This window comes from Cygnus atratus, chromosome 8 (assembly GCF_013377495.2).
Source record: "Cygnus atratus isolate AKBS03 ecotype Queensland, Australia chromosome 8, CAtr_DNAZoo_HiC_assembly, whole genome shotgun sequence".
Classification (NCBI taxonomy): domain Eukaryota; kingdom Metazoa; phylum Chordata; class Aves; order Anseriformes; family Anatidae; genus Cygnus; species Cygnus atratus.
In genome coordinates this window covers 22951933-22965591 of record NC_066369.1, presented here as the reverse complement: position 1 = coordinate 22965591, position 13659 = coordinate 22951933, and the positions used below count along the sequence as shown (strand labels likewise).

The 13659-nt window shown below is 47.6% G+C and overlaps 1 protein-coding gene across 1 annotated transcript; it reads right to left on the bottom strand.

The window, feature by feature from the left end:
- Positions 1-1030: 1030 nt before the first annotated feature.
- On the bottom strand, positions 1031-12490 carry NASP (nuclear autoantigenic sperm protein). The gene is given in 16 exon segments (XM_035537504.2): positions 1031-1197; positions 1688-1819; positions 2777-2848; positions 2943-2996; positions 3402-3472; positions 3475-3567; positions 3794-3982; positions 5028-5101; positions 5224-5309; positions 6099-6181; positions 7572-8468; positions 9187-9284; positions 9858-9938; positions 10484-10594; positions 11172-11222; positions 12302-12490. Coding segments are annotated over 16 exon segments (2208 nt in total). The 5' UTR covers positions 12364-12490; the 3' UTR covers positions 1031-1143.
- Positions 12491-13659: the final 1169 nt, after the last annotated feature.

The following is a 13659-nucleotide window of genomic DNA, read 5'->3' as shown; positions in this document are numbered from 1 at the left end:
AAGGGATGGCAAAAGCTGTTACAGCTGCAGGCTTGGGGCCCGCTGGGGAATGGTGGTGTTTGAGGGATGTGCATGGGGCCATCCTGGGACCAAGGAGGCGCTGGGAATTTTGGCAGCAGGGGAGGGGCAGCATGCATTGTCATTGCCCACACACCGGGGTCATTTTGTCCTGGTCAGCCTGGGGAACAGCAGGAGGGAAAGAGAAGCACAACTTTGCTTCTCCCCCCCTTTCCCTGCTGCTTACCCCATCAGACACATCCCAAGCCACTTTTAGAAGCTTCACAGGCTGTACCCATGGCTCAAGCCAGGAAGCAGCAAAAACCACGGCAAGATTTCCTCCCGAATACTGGAGGCCCTGGGCTGGGTGTTTAATAAATGGCTTCCCCTGCTGCTCTTCACTTCTCAGCCTTCTTTTTCGACAAATGTACCTGTCCCCCCACAACAGGCAGAGGGCTGGGGGCACATGCCCCGTCCACCACCAGGTCCTGCAAGTGCAGGCGGGCAGAGCAGGGCGGCCCCTGCCCCAGCCCTGATGCAGAAATTCATGCCCAGCACTGAAACACTGCGAAACTTCGGGTCTAAATTGTGGCCACCTCTGTGCTCTCGTCCCAGCCACCGTGAACGTGGCCAATGCAGCAGTTTGCCCAACGCAAGCCAGAAAGGAGGTAGGGAACACAATCTCCAGCACAAACACCCCTGGGAAGGGCTTCAGGACAAGGGAAGCACCACCAAAGTGCTTGCAAGGCGCCACCAACCCCTGCTCCTGTGTGAACACACGTTCTGGCAGAGCAGAAGGGCACAGGTGGAGGTTGAGCAGGCCAGGCTGAAAACCTGCACTGGCTGCAGGGGCCAGACAAGCTCTTATCACACCTCCCCAACACCCCCAGGGCCAGGGGAGGTGCCACAGCAGCAGGCCAGGCTTTGCCCAGGAGCAGGGAGCCCAGCAGGGGCCGGGGAGGAAGATCTGCACCCCCAGGGCCATGAGGAGCAGAGGGGGGAGCTTTTAATAGGAAGGGCAAGACAAGGAACATTTGCTTACAATCTTTATTGAAGTCATACAAAAGTTGCCAAAAAGTGAAAAAATACACTATATACAAAACCATTTTCCTTGTAAGGAGAGGAGTGTCCAAGGTTAAAGAATTATCATACTGTGCTTTCAACTGTAGCCCCTGATTCTGCTTGTGGCCTCTTCTCTGTCTAAAAGAAAAGAGAAAGATTTGATTTAAGAAACAAAACCAAACACCGCATTACAGCATCAATTCATGCAGCAGTTCACTGTTTTTGCAGTTTGAAAACAAAACTAGGCATGCTTTGCTGGTCTTCAGAGCCCAGAACTACAACAGACATTAACAAGTGTAGCCCAGGTGAGAAATATTAAAACCCTGGAGCACTCTGCTGCAGTAACAGGCCCTGTGCTGTAGTTCAGCCCAACAAACCCCAGAGCCCCAGCACACAACGTTCCTGTCCCACCCGTCAGCTGCGCAGCCTGTTATCTGCCCAGCTCACTTGGCGTCAGACACCCCAGCACAACATGCATCCCGTCAGCTTGGAATACTCCCCGTCGTGCAGGAAGCCCCGTGAAGACCAGCAGGCAATAAAACCAACCAGGCACAAAACCACTCCTTAACAGAAGGGGAAGGGAAAAAAAAAAAAACACAAGGCACCAACTCCTGACTCTACTGCCCACCTCCTCTTCCATTTTTTCTGCAACCTCATTTCCACTGGGGGCAGCATCACCACCACCACCATTGACAGCCGGTTCTGGTTTAGATTTCTTAGCTTCATTGTCTCCCTGGTGAGTCTCCTCCTCTGGTTTCCTCTGAGGACAAAATTGTTTAGTCTTCACTATGGACAAATTTAAGTGTTTTTAGAAAAAAGTTAGCATCTAGATGTCATTGCACATTATCTACTCAACCTCTACTTGCCAGGTTCAAGATAAATACTTAAGTATTAGGATTTAAACAAAGCTCTGAAGCTTTGGAACAAAGGTCTCAATCACAAAGCATAACCAGTTGGATATTATTCAAGTGCTAGTATCTATAATGCAGAATTATCCTTAGAGTTTGGCAGGGGAGCATGTTACTGCTGTGATTGTAAAAATCACTCCAGGCAAACCTGAACTCTCACACAGGCTAATATAACTGACAAGGCTGTGCCACAACACTATACAATACAAAAAACAAGATTCCATATGGGATAATTTTAGCAATATCAGCAATATCAGTTCTGGGGGCAAAAAAAACCACTATACATTGAGCACTAGGTTCTTTTAAAAGTATCTTATTTTCTCATTAAGAGGCAATTTAGCACAGCTATACATTAGATTGCCTTTGGTATTTTGCAAGCCCAATTCTCCATTTCCACTTGGAAAGAAGGGAATCCAATTCAGCCTGGTTAATTGCCTTTATTTTTTTTTTTTTATTTTCAAGATCTATACACCGCCCTGCTTTTCTTGCATGCTCTCAGCAGAGCAGGGCATTTGTTCAGAACACCTCCACAGGCCACACAATTCAGCTCTGAAGTTAAACCAGTGTGGGTCAGGCAGAGAGCTGAACCATCGCCAACTAGTCTCCTGGAGGCTGGATGGTTCCCAGACTGATTAGCTCCCAGTGGAAAGGAGTTTCACACACGATCTCTTATTACTTTTAGAGTGTTTTTCTTTTTCCAGGTGTTACAGAACTAAGTTGAGGAAAAGCCTTAAGCTAAGAAATCCAATTAGGTTGTTAAAGTACCACTGGCTTAACCTCTCTGTTCAGCTAGTCATTTCTGAACTCACCTTTTTCCTGACCAGGTGAGAGATGTCTGTAACACACTGAGATGCTCCATCTGCTGCTTTTCTTACTGGAATCTATTACAAAACAGACAATGACGCATCACTAACAGCAAACAGCAATTTTTAAAGCAGACATGAATTCTTCACCATCTATCTTTGTTCGACTTACTGTGGAAACCGAACCACTGTCTTCACTTTGTGCAAAGCCAGACGTAGTTCCAACCTTAAGGAAAGCAGAAGAACACCAGCTAAGCAGCACGTTCTGCCATCTATTCACACACGGCCAATGTACTAGTTTCGAAAGTGGAAGAAAACCCAACTCCATGTCTTAACTTTACATTCTGCTTCTACACTTATATACAGGATAGACAGAAGAAAGGTTCACGTAATGATGTAACACTCATTTAAGTCTCACATTTGACTTAACTATCATTTCTAGCCTTTACGTATTTAATTACTCTAGTAGCCTACCAAAGTCCAGTTTAGTTTGGAGCAATTAATTTCAGTGTATTTACTATTAATCTTTTCAGATGTCAGCTGTCTTAATTCTCTTCTTGATCTGAACTGGTTTACTTCAAATCTCACTGGAAGAATGTTTGCTTGAAAGGTAACAGCAGGATGTACTAACCAGAGTTGCTTTCAGTGCCAGCTCAGCTACTCTTGCACTCTTTTGAGACTCCTTTGAATCCTCTATCTTTCTTTGATTTCAGGGAGAAGTCCTTTTAGTTCTTCAATCTCCTTCTCATCTTCAGGGGACCCACTTTCTGCCTTCTTTATCCGTTCAGTAAGCATTGCTAGAACGACATCGTTATGATGGCAAAACGCCCTCCACACAAAGTCACTGCCCAGTTACCAATTCCCAGAGGCAAGTGCCCACCAACAGGTGCTGTTTGACTGTTCAGATGTTAGTACAGGCTGTTACCAAACATTTGCATGACAAGGTAACAGGGCAATTAACAAAGTCAGTTTTGATTTGTGAAAGCTCTCTGTTTTGCGAGGCCATTTCAGACATCTACTCACCCATTCTCTTGTCAATGACTTCTACGGATTTGCCAAACTGCAGAACGGCCTCGTCGAACTGGCTGTTGTAGTGGTAGGCCAGCGCCAGCTGGTAGTGGCTTTCGGCAAGCAGGCGGTCGTGAGCCTCCAGGTATTTCTGCTGCAGGGCCAGACAGGCCTGAAACTCCTCTATAGCCTGCACATAGTTTTCTATAGGAGCAAGCCATACGGTCTTTACAAACAACAGGCATTTATCTAAGCATCATCTACACCCTTGTTCAGTTACTACGTATTTTATTCCACTTCATACAGTCCAAGAAGAGAACTACCAGGGAATGTAAGTTAAGCTCAGCGACAGGCTGCTCTCCTATTAGCAGGTGACAGCGCTCACAGTCCAACGCTGCCTTCCCCTCAGAAAAAGATCGAGTCCATTTCCTCTAGGTGCTTTGTCTATTTACGATACCACAATAAACTAAACAGCCAAGTCAAAACCAGGCACACTAATCCTGCTATTTTCCCTATCATGAGTTGAACGTAACTGGTCAGAACTGCAGCTGATCTGGAGGTGAGCACTCCCCTGCTACCTTCTCCAGTCCAGCAGCCCACTGAGTGCTCTAGTGACACAAAACACAACCCTCACTTTGTAACCTTTGTCCAGAAGCCTGTCACGTTATTTCCCATGATGACACCCCTACTTTGATTTAACATGATCAAATAAAAAACAAACATGCTTTCAAGTGAAGGGCAGACAGACATGTTAGAAGGCACAAACCTGAGGCTTGCTACCTATGTTTTCCTGGTGCATCAGGGTCTTTCCCAGCTGTACCACACTATTTTAGAAAGTCCAATAGCATCAGCCATTTTTTATTTGCGGCCTTTATGTCCCAGAAGTGGCTTGGCACCTGACACTTCCCTCTGAGCTCAGTGACTGAGTACTTCCATAAGGAAAGAGTCTTCCCCAATTTCTGAAGCTAACCAAACCCTGTCTATGAAACAGCCTCGTGCTCTGCTCTAACACCAGCTCTTACTCATCTCTTCCTCCTGCTCTTCTGGAATAGCATGGAATATCCTGTTTAAGGAACTCACTTGTTCATCCATCGATGAAAAAAGCTTCTCATGAGGCTGTACTATTATAATTAGAAAAAACATGTGCCCCTCCATCTTATCAGACTGCAGTTACCTCTACTCATTCTGAAGTATGAAATAGGAAGTGACAAAATGAAACCCAGCACTTATAAGAATTAGCACTGCTTACCAGATTCAATGCTGACTTCTCCTAGCTTCAGATGAGCCTGAGCCGCATGGAGCTGAGCTTCTTTCGTTTCTTTTCTAAATCAAGGAAAAAAAGCCATTTCCATGAGAACACCTAAATACCTAGCATTATGCCCACACCACCTCCCAACTCCCTCCCACTCTCTCGCAGACAACCAAATTACAGCTTGATTTTTTACCTCTTGTAGATGACTTTCGCTAACTCCAGCATGTCCCAGGCTAGCTCAAGATTTCCAATTTCTTCCTCCTCGCTTTCCTGTAAAGACTAAAAATGCACGTTTATGTCATCAGTTGATACAGCCTTTCCCCTCCGCCTTCCCCAGAAATAACAGGGCACCAAACACCAGTATTATCCTGAGAATAAGACAGGGGCTTACATTACTATTAAGATAAGCTAATCACTGAAGGAGTTAACGTTCCTTTTTAAAAAAAAAAAAAAGGCATTGATGTTCCTTTATTTTTTTTAAATAGGCTTTTGAGCTCCATTAGAGTAGTTTAAGGCAGAGGTATTCTAGTTAAGACAGGTGTCTATCATGCTTAGCAACATGCAGATAGGGCTCAGACTTCTTCCAGTACAAACTGCTCCATCAAGCTAACTCCTCAGATTTAAGCAGCACAACACTTTCCATAAATTCCCCATCTTAATCATGACTTAATGGACTGGGTGCACTCAATGCGTACAGTGAGACAACAACAAAAACCAACAAAGAACTGTTTCAAATAAGTAACTGTAGTGACAAGCTAAAGCAGCCCTCCCTGCTGAAGCCCACCCCTGCATTTACCAGGCTGTGTTACCAGCCTATAGACTGTAGGCATTTGTTTCAGTGTTAGCTAAATAAACACAAGATCACAGAAAAGAAAAAAAAAAGAAGGTCCTACAATACAGACTATGCATAATGATGTCCCTTCCTTCGGCAATGCTGGTTTCTAAACAGAAGGAATTTCCTACGCAGGACTAAATGAAACACAAATGAGCTGTTACAAACTCAAAGGGACATCTAGACAGACATTACGCTCCTTCAAGAGCACCAGTATCAGAGCTCAGCAGTCTCACCTTGTCTTCCACTGTCAATTCATTCTCCTTATCATCTTCAGCTTTATCATTTTCTTTATCTTCCTCTTCAGATTCTTCTGTTTCTAGAAGGAAAGTAGTTGAATGAGAACACTTGCTGTTACGATGCTTCCTTCACATGGAGCCAGGCAGAATATTTTATCCAGCCCTTATCCTTCCAGGGAGAGGTTAGAGGTGGGACATGAGAAGGGCACAGGTAACATCAGATTCCCAGCAGCAGCCATCTTGCTGAAATTGTTAGCACTGTAGACTAAGGTAGTTCAAGGCAACCTTAGTCCTTGATTTAAGTTTAACTTCATACTAGAACGGAAACTTACCTAGAAGTCAGTTCTCACAAATGCATTGTGAACCCCCACTGAAGCCGTGGGATCCTGAGCAGCCCTGGAGGCACTGGTCAGTTGTTGGACTTCATGCTACAGATAACAAGCGTTTCCAGCAAGATAGCTGCCAAGCTGCGTACAGATAAGACCATTTCTGAATTCACATTCCTCATTTCAGTCCTTTCACAGGACAAGAAAGAGTGGGTAACTACTCTCTTGGTTTGCACTGTGGCCAGACACCTCTCTAGGCACTGCTTCACCACTCGGCGTTCACTGTGCTGAGCAGTACGAGCCCTTTCAGCACACAGAACTGTTCAGTCTGAAGACTTGCCACTCCTCAACAAGGCTCTTCCCGTGCAGCTGAGCTGCTGACAAGCCAAGCCGCAATTATCAGTTTACTGATTAACTTGTCCCACAGAAGGCAATGGCCTTCTAAGACCACGCACGTACTACGTTAGCAAAGCGTACACGTTCTGCCAGGCAACTTAACGTAATCCTGACAACAGCCATAATGAAGCAGGGAAGCAGAATGGCAGAAAAAGCTAGGTAGCTGGAAGACTGCACGAGATGCAATAAGCCTTCAAGTCCCAGGGCAAATTAAGTTCAGGTTCTCCAGCCAAACCGTCACTTTTAATTACTACCAGAAAGACTCTAATGGAAAGTTCCTTCCCTGCCCCCTGAAAAGCAAATTTACCATCTTGGTTTTGCATTCAGCTGTTCTTATTTTCCTGCTCCACTGTTTTAAAATAAAATACGGTTATAACCAGAGGCAACGTGTGCTTCAAGTTATTTGGAGGTTAGTGCAGTAAACCCAGACGCATGCAAGTGAACATCCATTCAGTATTCTCCACCAGCCTAGCCATTACTTACAGATCTCACAGGGCTGTAAGTTTGCTTTAAAGCAAGATTTGCTTTGCAGTTAGTTAAGCGTTAGTCTAGAGAAAACTGAGACTATTCACTGTTCCTTGAAACTTTACCAAAACCAGTTACTTGGATATAAAATCCCCAAGAGCCCCTTTACAGTGCCTTTTCCTTATTCTAAGGCAAACAGAAAATTCTGAATGGAACACTTTACCCATTGTTAGCCAAATCCATCAAGTCATCCACCCACAAGTACTTTTCTCCTCACTGTTACCTTCTCCCTCTTCCATCAGGTCATCTTTCTCTTCTTTTTCTACCTTAGCACCTTCACCCTCTTCCATCAGGTCATCTTTCTTTTCCTCTTTCTCTACCTTAGCTGCTACTTCAGCCTTTTCTTCCACGTCATTAGATGGTTCGTTGCCCTCTGTGGGCACTGGTTCCTTTGAGGACTCTGTCTCTTTAGATTCAGCTGGTTTCTCTTCTGTAGCTGTCTCTACTGGCTCTTTCTCCTCCACCTTCTTCTGCTCAGCTGCCTCTGCCTGCCCTTCTGCAGCTTCTTTCTGCTCCGCAGTGACGGCTGCCTGCCCTTCCGCTGTCACTTCTTGTGACAATGCCTTCTCTTCCACGGCTGCCTCTGCCTGCCCTTCTATAGCCTCTCCCTTTTTGACGGCTGCCTCTTTTTCTGTTGCTTCTGTTGTCTGCTCTCCTGCCTCTCCCTTCTCTTCCACAGCTGCTTCTGTGGACTTAGCCTCTTCCACAGCCGCCTTTGGTTCCTTGTCCGACACTTCTGTCATTCTGTCCTTCTCCTCAGTTGCCTCCGCTACCTCTTCTTCATGCTTTGTATTCTGCTCTTTTTCCACTGCCTTCTCTTCCACAGCTGCCTCCTCTTTTGTAGTCGTCTTTTCCACAGCCATCTGCTGCTTTTGCTCTTCTGAAATTAATTCTTCTTCCACAGAAGCCTCTGCCTTCTCTTTAGCCTCTTCAACCTTTACGTCCACGTCAGCAGCTGCTTCTTCCCTTGGCTTTTCTTCCGTCCCATCTTCCATTTCCACATCCTCCGTTTTGACTTCCTTCTCAGTTAGTACTGGAGCTCCTTCTGTAGACTTTTTGGCCTCTTCTTTTTCCCCCATGGCGTTATATACCTGTTCTCTCAACTCCTCCCTTGCTTCTTCTACATGATTGAGGAAGCATAAACATTTCTTCGAGTTTAGTGATAAAGACATTAACGGGCACTGACAACACCACCCTCAGACCCTCAGCCAGCGTGTTGGTTTGTCATCAAGTTAAATGATGCTCCTAAAAACTTCCTTTTCAGAACACAAGCTATTAGGATGCAACCAACATAGTTGAACTAAGCAAATCCCTTCCCCTTCCCCAGACTGAATTATTGCAAGCGGCCGCTCAAGCAGCGTGCAGTTTTGCGCGCTAGCATTTTTAGTCACAGCTAAGCAAGAGATGCCAGTGCTTTAAGAGTCTGGATTGACAGGAATTCCTGTATTACCTCCAGCTGCAGGTAGGATAAAATAGTTACCATCCTTGGACTTTATTTACAGACTGACCTGTCCTACTACAGACACTGTACTGCCACAAGGTTACAAAGCAGTTCAAGTTGACTGAAGCTCGGGAAAGCAAGTCTGAACGCAGTGTTTCAGGACACAGACATCTGGTGACCCTTCACACATGCTTATGCAATCAGTTCCTCGTAGAAGTTTGGGAGGTTTTGTTCAATCTTTAAGCAAGATTAAAAGAACAAAATAGTCCATTCTGGCTGCTAGGAGTTTTAACAGAATGCTTCTGACTACCTGGGATATCAACATTCAGGACTTGGACCATTTAGACAAGAAAATGCAGCTCGGTACCTCCATGGCACGACCGACCGCTTTACATACCATCAGCAGCCGGTAAGGCGGAATCGTCTTCAGCTTTCTCTCCTTCCTCTTCAACCTGCACCCCTTCTAAGGCATTTCCCAATACACCATTTTCCATTCTAAAGGGAATAAGAGTTTGTTATCCCTTGGCTCTTGTAATTACACCACTTTAACCATAGAAGCTACAACACCATGGCCTGTTCCACCCAGCGTAACTCTGTGCATACGAGGCTGTAGCACAACCCTGCCTATACGAGGACAAAACTCTGTTACCCCAGCCGGACTCTTGATCTGGATGCCTGACACGCTGCATGCTTCCTTGACAGGAACAGGTGCTTAGAAGACAAACGTACTTACTAACATTGTAAATAACATTTCCCTCCAGAGAAGTATGGATATTTGTCAAATGGTTCCTAAAAAATGCAGCTACTACAATGCATTGCTTAAATAACAGTGAACAAGCCACAGCAGATAGTACCTATACTACTTCGGAATGTTTTTCTGCCAGAAGCTTTATTTCTGATACCATTTTCCACTCTCAGAAATTGAGTTTTACAGCCTCTTAAGACAGTCACTCCTATTTCTCTGGAAAAGACGCACACCCATTACTTACTGTTCACCTATAAACCACCTGAAGGAAGCGTACCATACATTTAAGGACAGGCACCGTAAATGAGCAACTGTTAGCGTACCTTGCCAACTCCAGGAGAGATTTTCCATAATAAAAAAAAGCTTCTGCACACTCATCCGCTGTCTCACCATATTTTTTACCCCTACAAAAGTAATGAAGCATTATTTGCCTCTGTCGGTTTTGGAGGTTTTGATACCTGAACTTTAAAGCTAAGAGTTCCTGGACACGAAGAATCAGTTTCCTAAGCTCGTCTTCCATTTTCGAACAATGGACGAATGTCCCTCTCACTTATTTAGAGCTGTATCTCAGAAGCATCCAGCAAAGCAAGTTAATCTAAAAAACCAAGACGTATCACCCTCGGGGACTGATCAAGACTAGCGAAGAATGGGCAAGTTATACAACTCCTTTATTTTCACATTAACAGACTACATGAGAACTATGCGAGGCAAAATAAAATTTCAAATCCTTTTTCCTTCCTACAGAACTGCACAAACAATTATCATTACAAAAGCTGTCCACGTTACACAGCAACTACAGTATTGTCCTACACCTAAGCACTCTCCTCAGTTGCATTATAAATATGGCAACATACATAATGTAAAAACCTAAATCTTGTATGAACCACATCAGTGTAGTCAAGCTGAAAGCCAGTCCTTACAAAAATACACAAAACATTTTACTACTTACAGTAAGCTTGCAGCTTCCTGGAATGCATTAACAGCAGCTGGAATATTCCCCATTACCAAGTGTTTCTGTCCTAAACCCAATAGTTTCTTGGATTCTCCATCCACATCCACACTAGGAGAAAATCAAATGCAGAATTGTTAGTTTCCATAGTAATCAGAAAAGTACACGTCGGATTCATACCCAGCTCTCAAGACCTAGTCAGCTCAATTTAAGTGAGCTGCAGACATTAAAGCGACTGGCAGTACCAAGATTTTATTTAAAAGTCTGGAGCAGCTTTTAGTTTTGATGCCCAAGGCCAAATAGGTTAATTCTAACAACTGCTGCAAGAAGAGGGTGTCAGACTTGGGCATGACAAAAGATGCTCAATAGAATATACCAGGGGCTGCACAGCGATGTAACACAGTGCTGCACAGGGCTTTGCCAGCTGAAAGAAGAGAAGAGTAAGTGCAAGTTATGGCTTCTGACGATGCACCTGAGGAGACAGATGGACGTGAGCCTCGGTTTCAGTTCAGTGCACCTCAAGCAGGGTGCTGCAGAGGGCACGTTCCCACCCTGTACCTCAGGACGGGACGTGGGCAGATGCCCACAGGACAGCAGGACAAGGAGAGCCACACACCTGTCCCAGGTGAGAGCCCCCCAGCGCCACCTCCCTCATCAAGATCCCAGCAGCACCCGGAGCCCCACTCACCCGTCTGCTTTGTCGGCGGAGGTGGAGGGGGCGGCCAGTTCCTCTTCCATCCTGCAAGGGACAGGAGCAGCAGGGGGTGAGCGTCGTCACAGCGCGGGCGGAGGCGCGAGGCCAGGGGCTGTAGCAGGTTACCGGTGCCCAGCCACCGCCGCCAGTCCTCAGCGTTTTGGGGAGAGTGACAAGGTGGGGGGTTAGTCAGTTAGTTGTGCACGCGGGGGTTATTTATCGGTTTATTTACGTGTGTTAACTCAAAGAGGGAGGGTTATGTATTTATTTGTGTTAGGCCAGAGACTGAGGAGTATTTACTTATTTATTTATTTATGTGTGTTAAGTCAAAGAGAGAGGGTTATTTACTTATTTATGTGTGTTAAGTCAAAGAGAGAGGGTTGTTTATGTATTTACGTGTGTTAAGTCGAAGACCGAGGGCTATTTACTCATTTGTTTGCGCTAAATCAAAGACTGAGGGTTGTTTATTCGCGTTAAACCGAAGTCTGAGGGCTGTTTTCTGATTTGTTTGCGTTAAGTCAAAGTCTGAGGGCTGTTTCTTCATTTATACGCGTTAAACCAGGGTCTGAGGGTTATTTGTTTGTTTATTTACGCTAGAACAGAGGCCGAGCCGCGGACGCCGTGCCCGTGACAGGCCCGGCGGCCCCTCACAGACAATGGCCCCTTCCCGCCTCGCCGCCGCCCCGCCCCCGCCCTTGGCGCCAAACCCCGCCGGCGGCTCCTCACGGGCTGACGGCCCCGCGCCACGTGACCGCTCCCCCCCACCCTCTCCGGGCAGGTTCGGCGGCGGCGGCGGCTGCCCCCAACAAAGATGGCAGCAGCCGCGCAGGGGTCACGTGGTGGCTCGGCGCGAGCCGAGCGGGCCCAGCTGGCCGCGGCGGAGCGGGGCGGCACGTACCACCGCCCGCGAGGGGGGGGGGGGTGGAGGTGAGGGGGCACCGAGCCCAGTCAGCGCCCCCCGGCCCCCACGCTCCCCCCCCCGTCCCAAGGAAGTCCGCCCGCCGCCCCCAATCCCCCGTTCCGAGTCAGCCGCACGGGGAGCGGCCCCCTCACCCCCGCCACCCCCCCCCCCCGGGGCACCATACGCACACAGCGGGCCCGGGGCCGGCCCCGCGCCGCCCTACCTAGTCGGGGAGGCCGACGCGGGCTCGACGCAGGGGGCAGCGGCGACGGCCGAGGATTGCATAGAAGCTGCTGGAGACAGGGGCGGCGGCGGCAGAGTGCAGACCCCTACCCCTCCGGCCGCCTATATACCCCTCAGGACACGCCCCGGCCCGCCTCGCGGCGCGCGCACGCAGCCGCCGAACTACAGCTCCCAGCATGCCGCGCGCAGGCACGCCGCCCGGCTCTCAGGGCGCCGCCGCGCGGCGCTCCCTGGGAAGCGTAGTCCCGAGAGGCGGCTGCCGCCGCTGCACCGCGCTGCCCGCTGGGAAGTGTAGTGCCAAGCGAGGCGGGGAGGAGAAAGGAAACGTGGTCCCGGCTGCCGCGGGGCGTGCTGGGAATTGTAGTCCGGGGCGCTGCTCCAGGACTGCCCGCCGGACCGGGGCGGCCGGGCGGGCCGCGGGGCGGACATCTTGTGAGGGCACCGCCGTGAGGGGGGCCCGGCCTCGGCTGCTCCCCGTGCGGCTCCCGCTTAACGCTGCGGAGCTTCACGGGACCGCCCCCCTCCCGTCCAGGGACATAACCCCAAAAAGTGCCCCGGGCCCCCGCCGCGGTAAGGCGAGGGGCAATAAAAGCTCGAATAAAATTATTTCAGGAAAAGCAAAGCAGGGATTGCACTTCTCTTAGGGTGAAAATGCCCAGTCTGGTAAAGGGTCCTGACCCTGCTGCAACGGCTTCCTGCGCTGAGGAGAACCCAGCAGGAATTAGGAGACACTTCACAGGCACAGAAACTTTACATTTCACATAAGGATTACAACAAGCAATAAACAGACCTGGTCCTGTTCAGCTGCATACTATAATGCCCAGGAGAGAAAAAACTTGCAGAGACATTACACTTGCGATGGATACACAGTTGTAATACAGACCTAGAGTAAAAGAGGTTATCAAAACTAAAACAATCAAATTCTTTAATTTTTTTAAGCTATTTAAATACAGAGGATTATTCTTCCAGTTCTGTTTGTTATTGCTAGGGGAAACATAACAAATAATTGCTCTTTATTTCACTTACAGTCAGTTAAGCTTTCTTTGTCTGGCAGCAAGAGAAGTCATGCCTATGACTATCTCTGACTGGCATCAGATCTGAAAGAGTCCCTTTGTTTCGATTCTGAGAGGCCTTTAGAAACCGTGCCTTGCTGCCATGCCTGCACTAAGGCAGGCGAGCATTCATCATATTTTACAGGTAGAGAAAACCAAAACAAAGTATTAAATAACACTGCTAAGGCCACAGATGGTATCACTATTGGAGCACTGGTACGTACTAAGACTTCATGCTCTTTGTGCTCTGATGGTATGACAATTCATTAAGGGACTGAAACAAAAT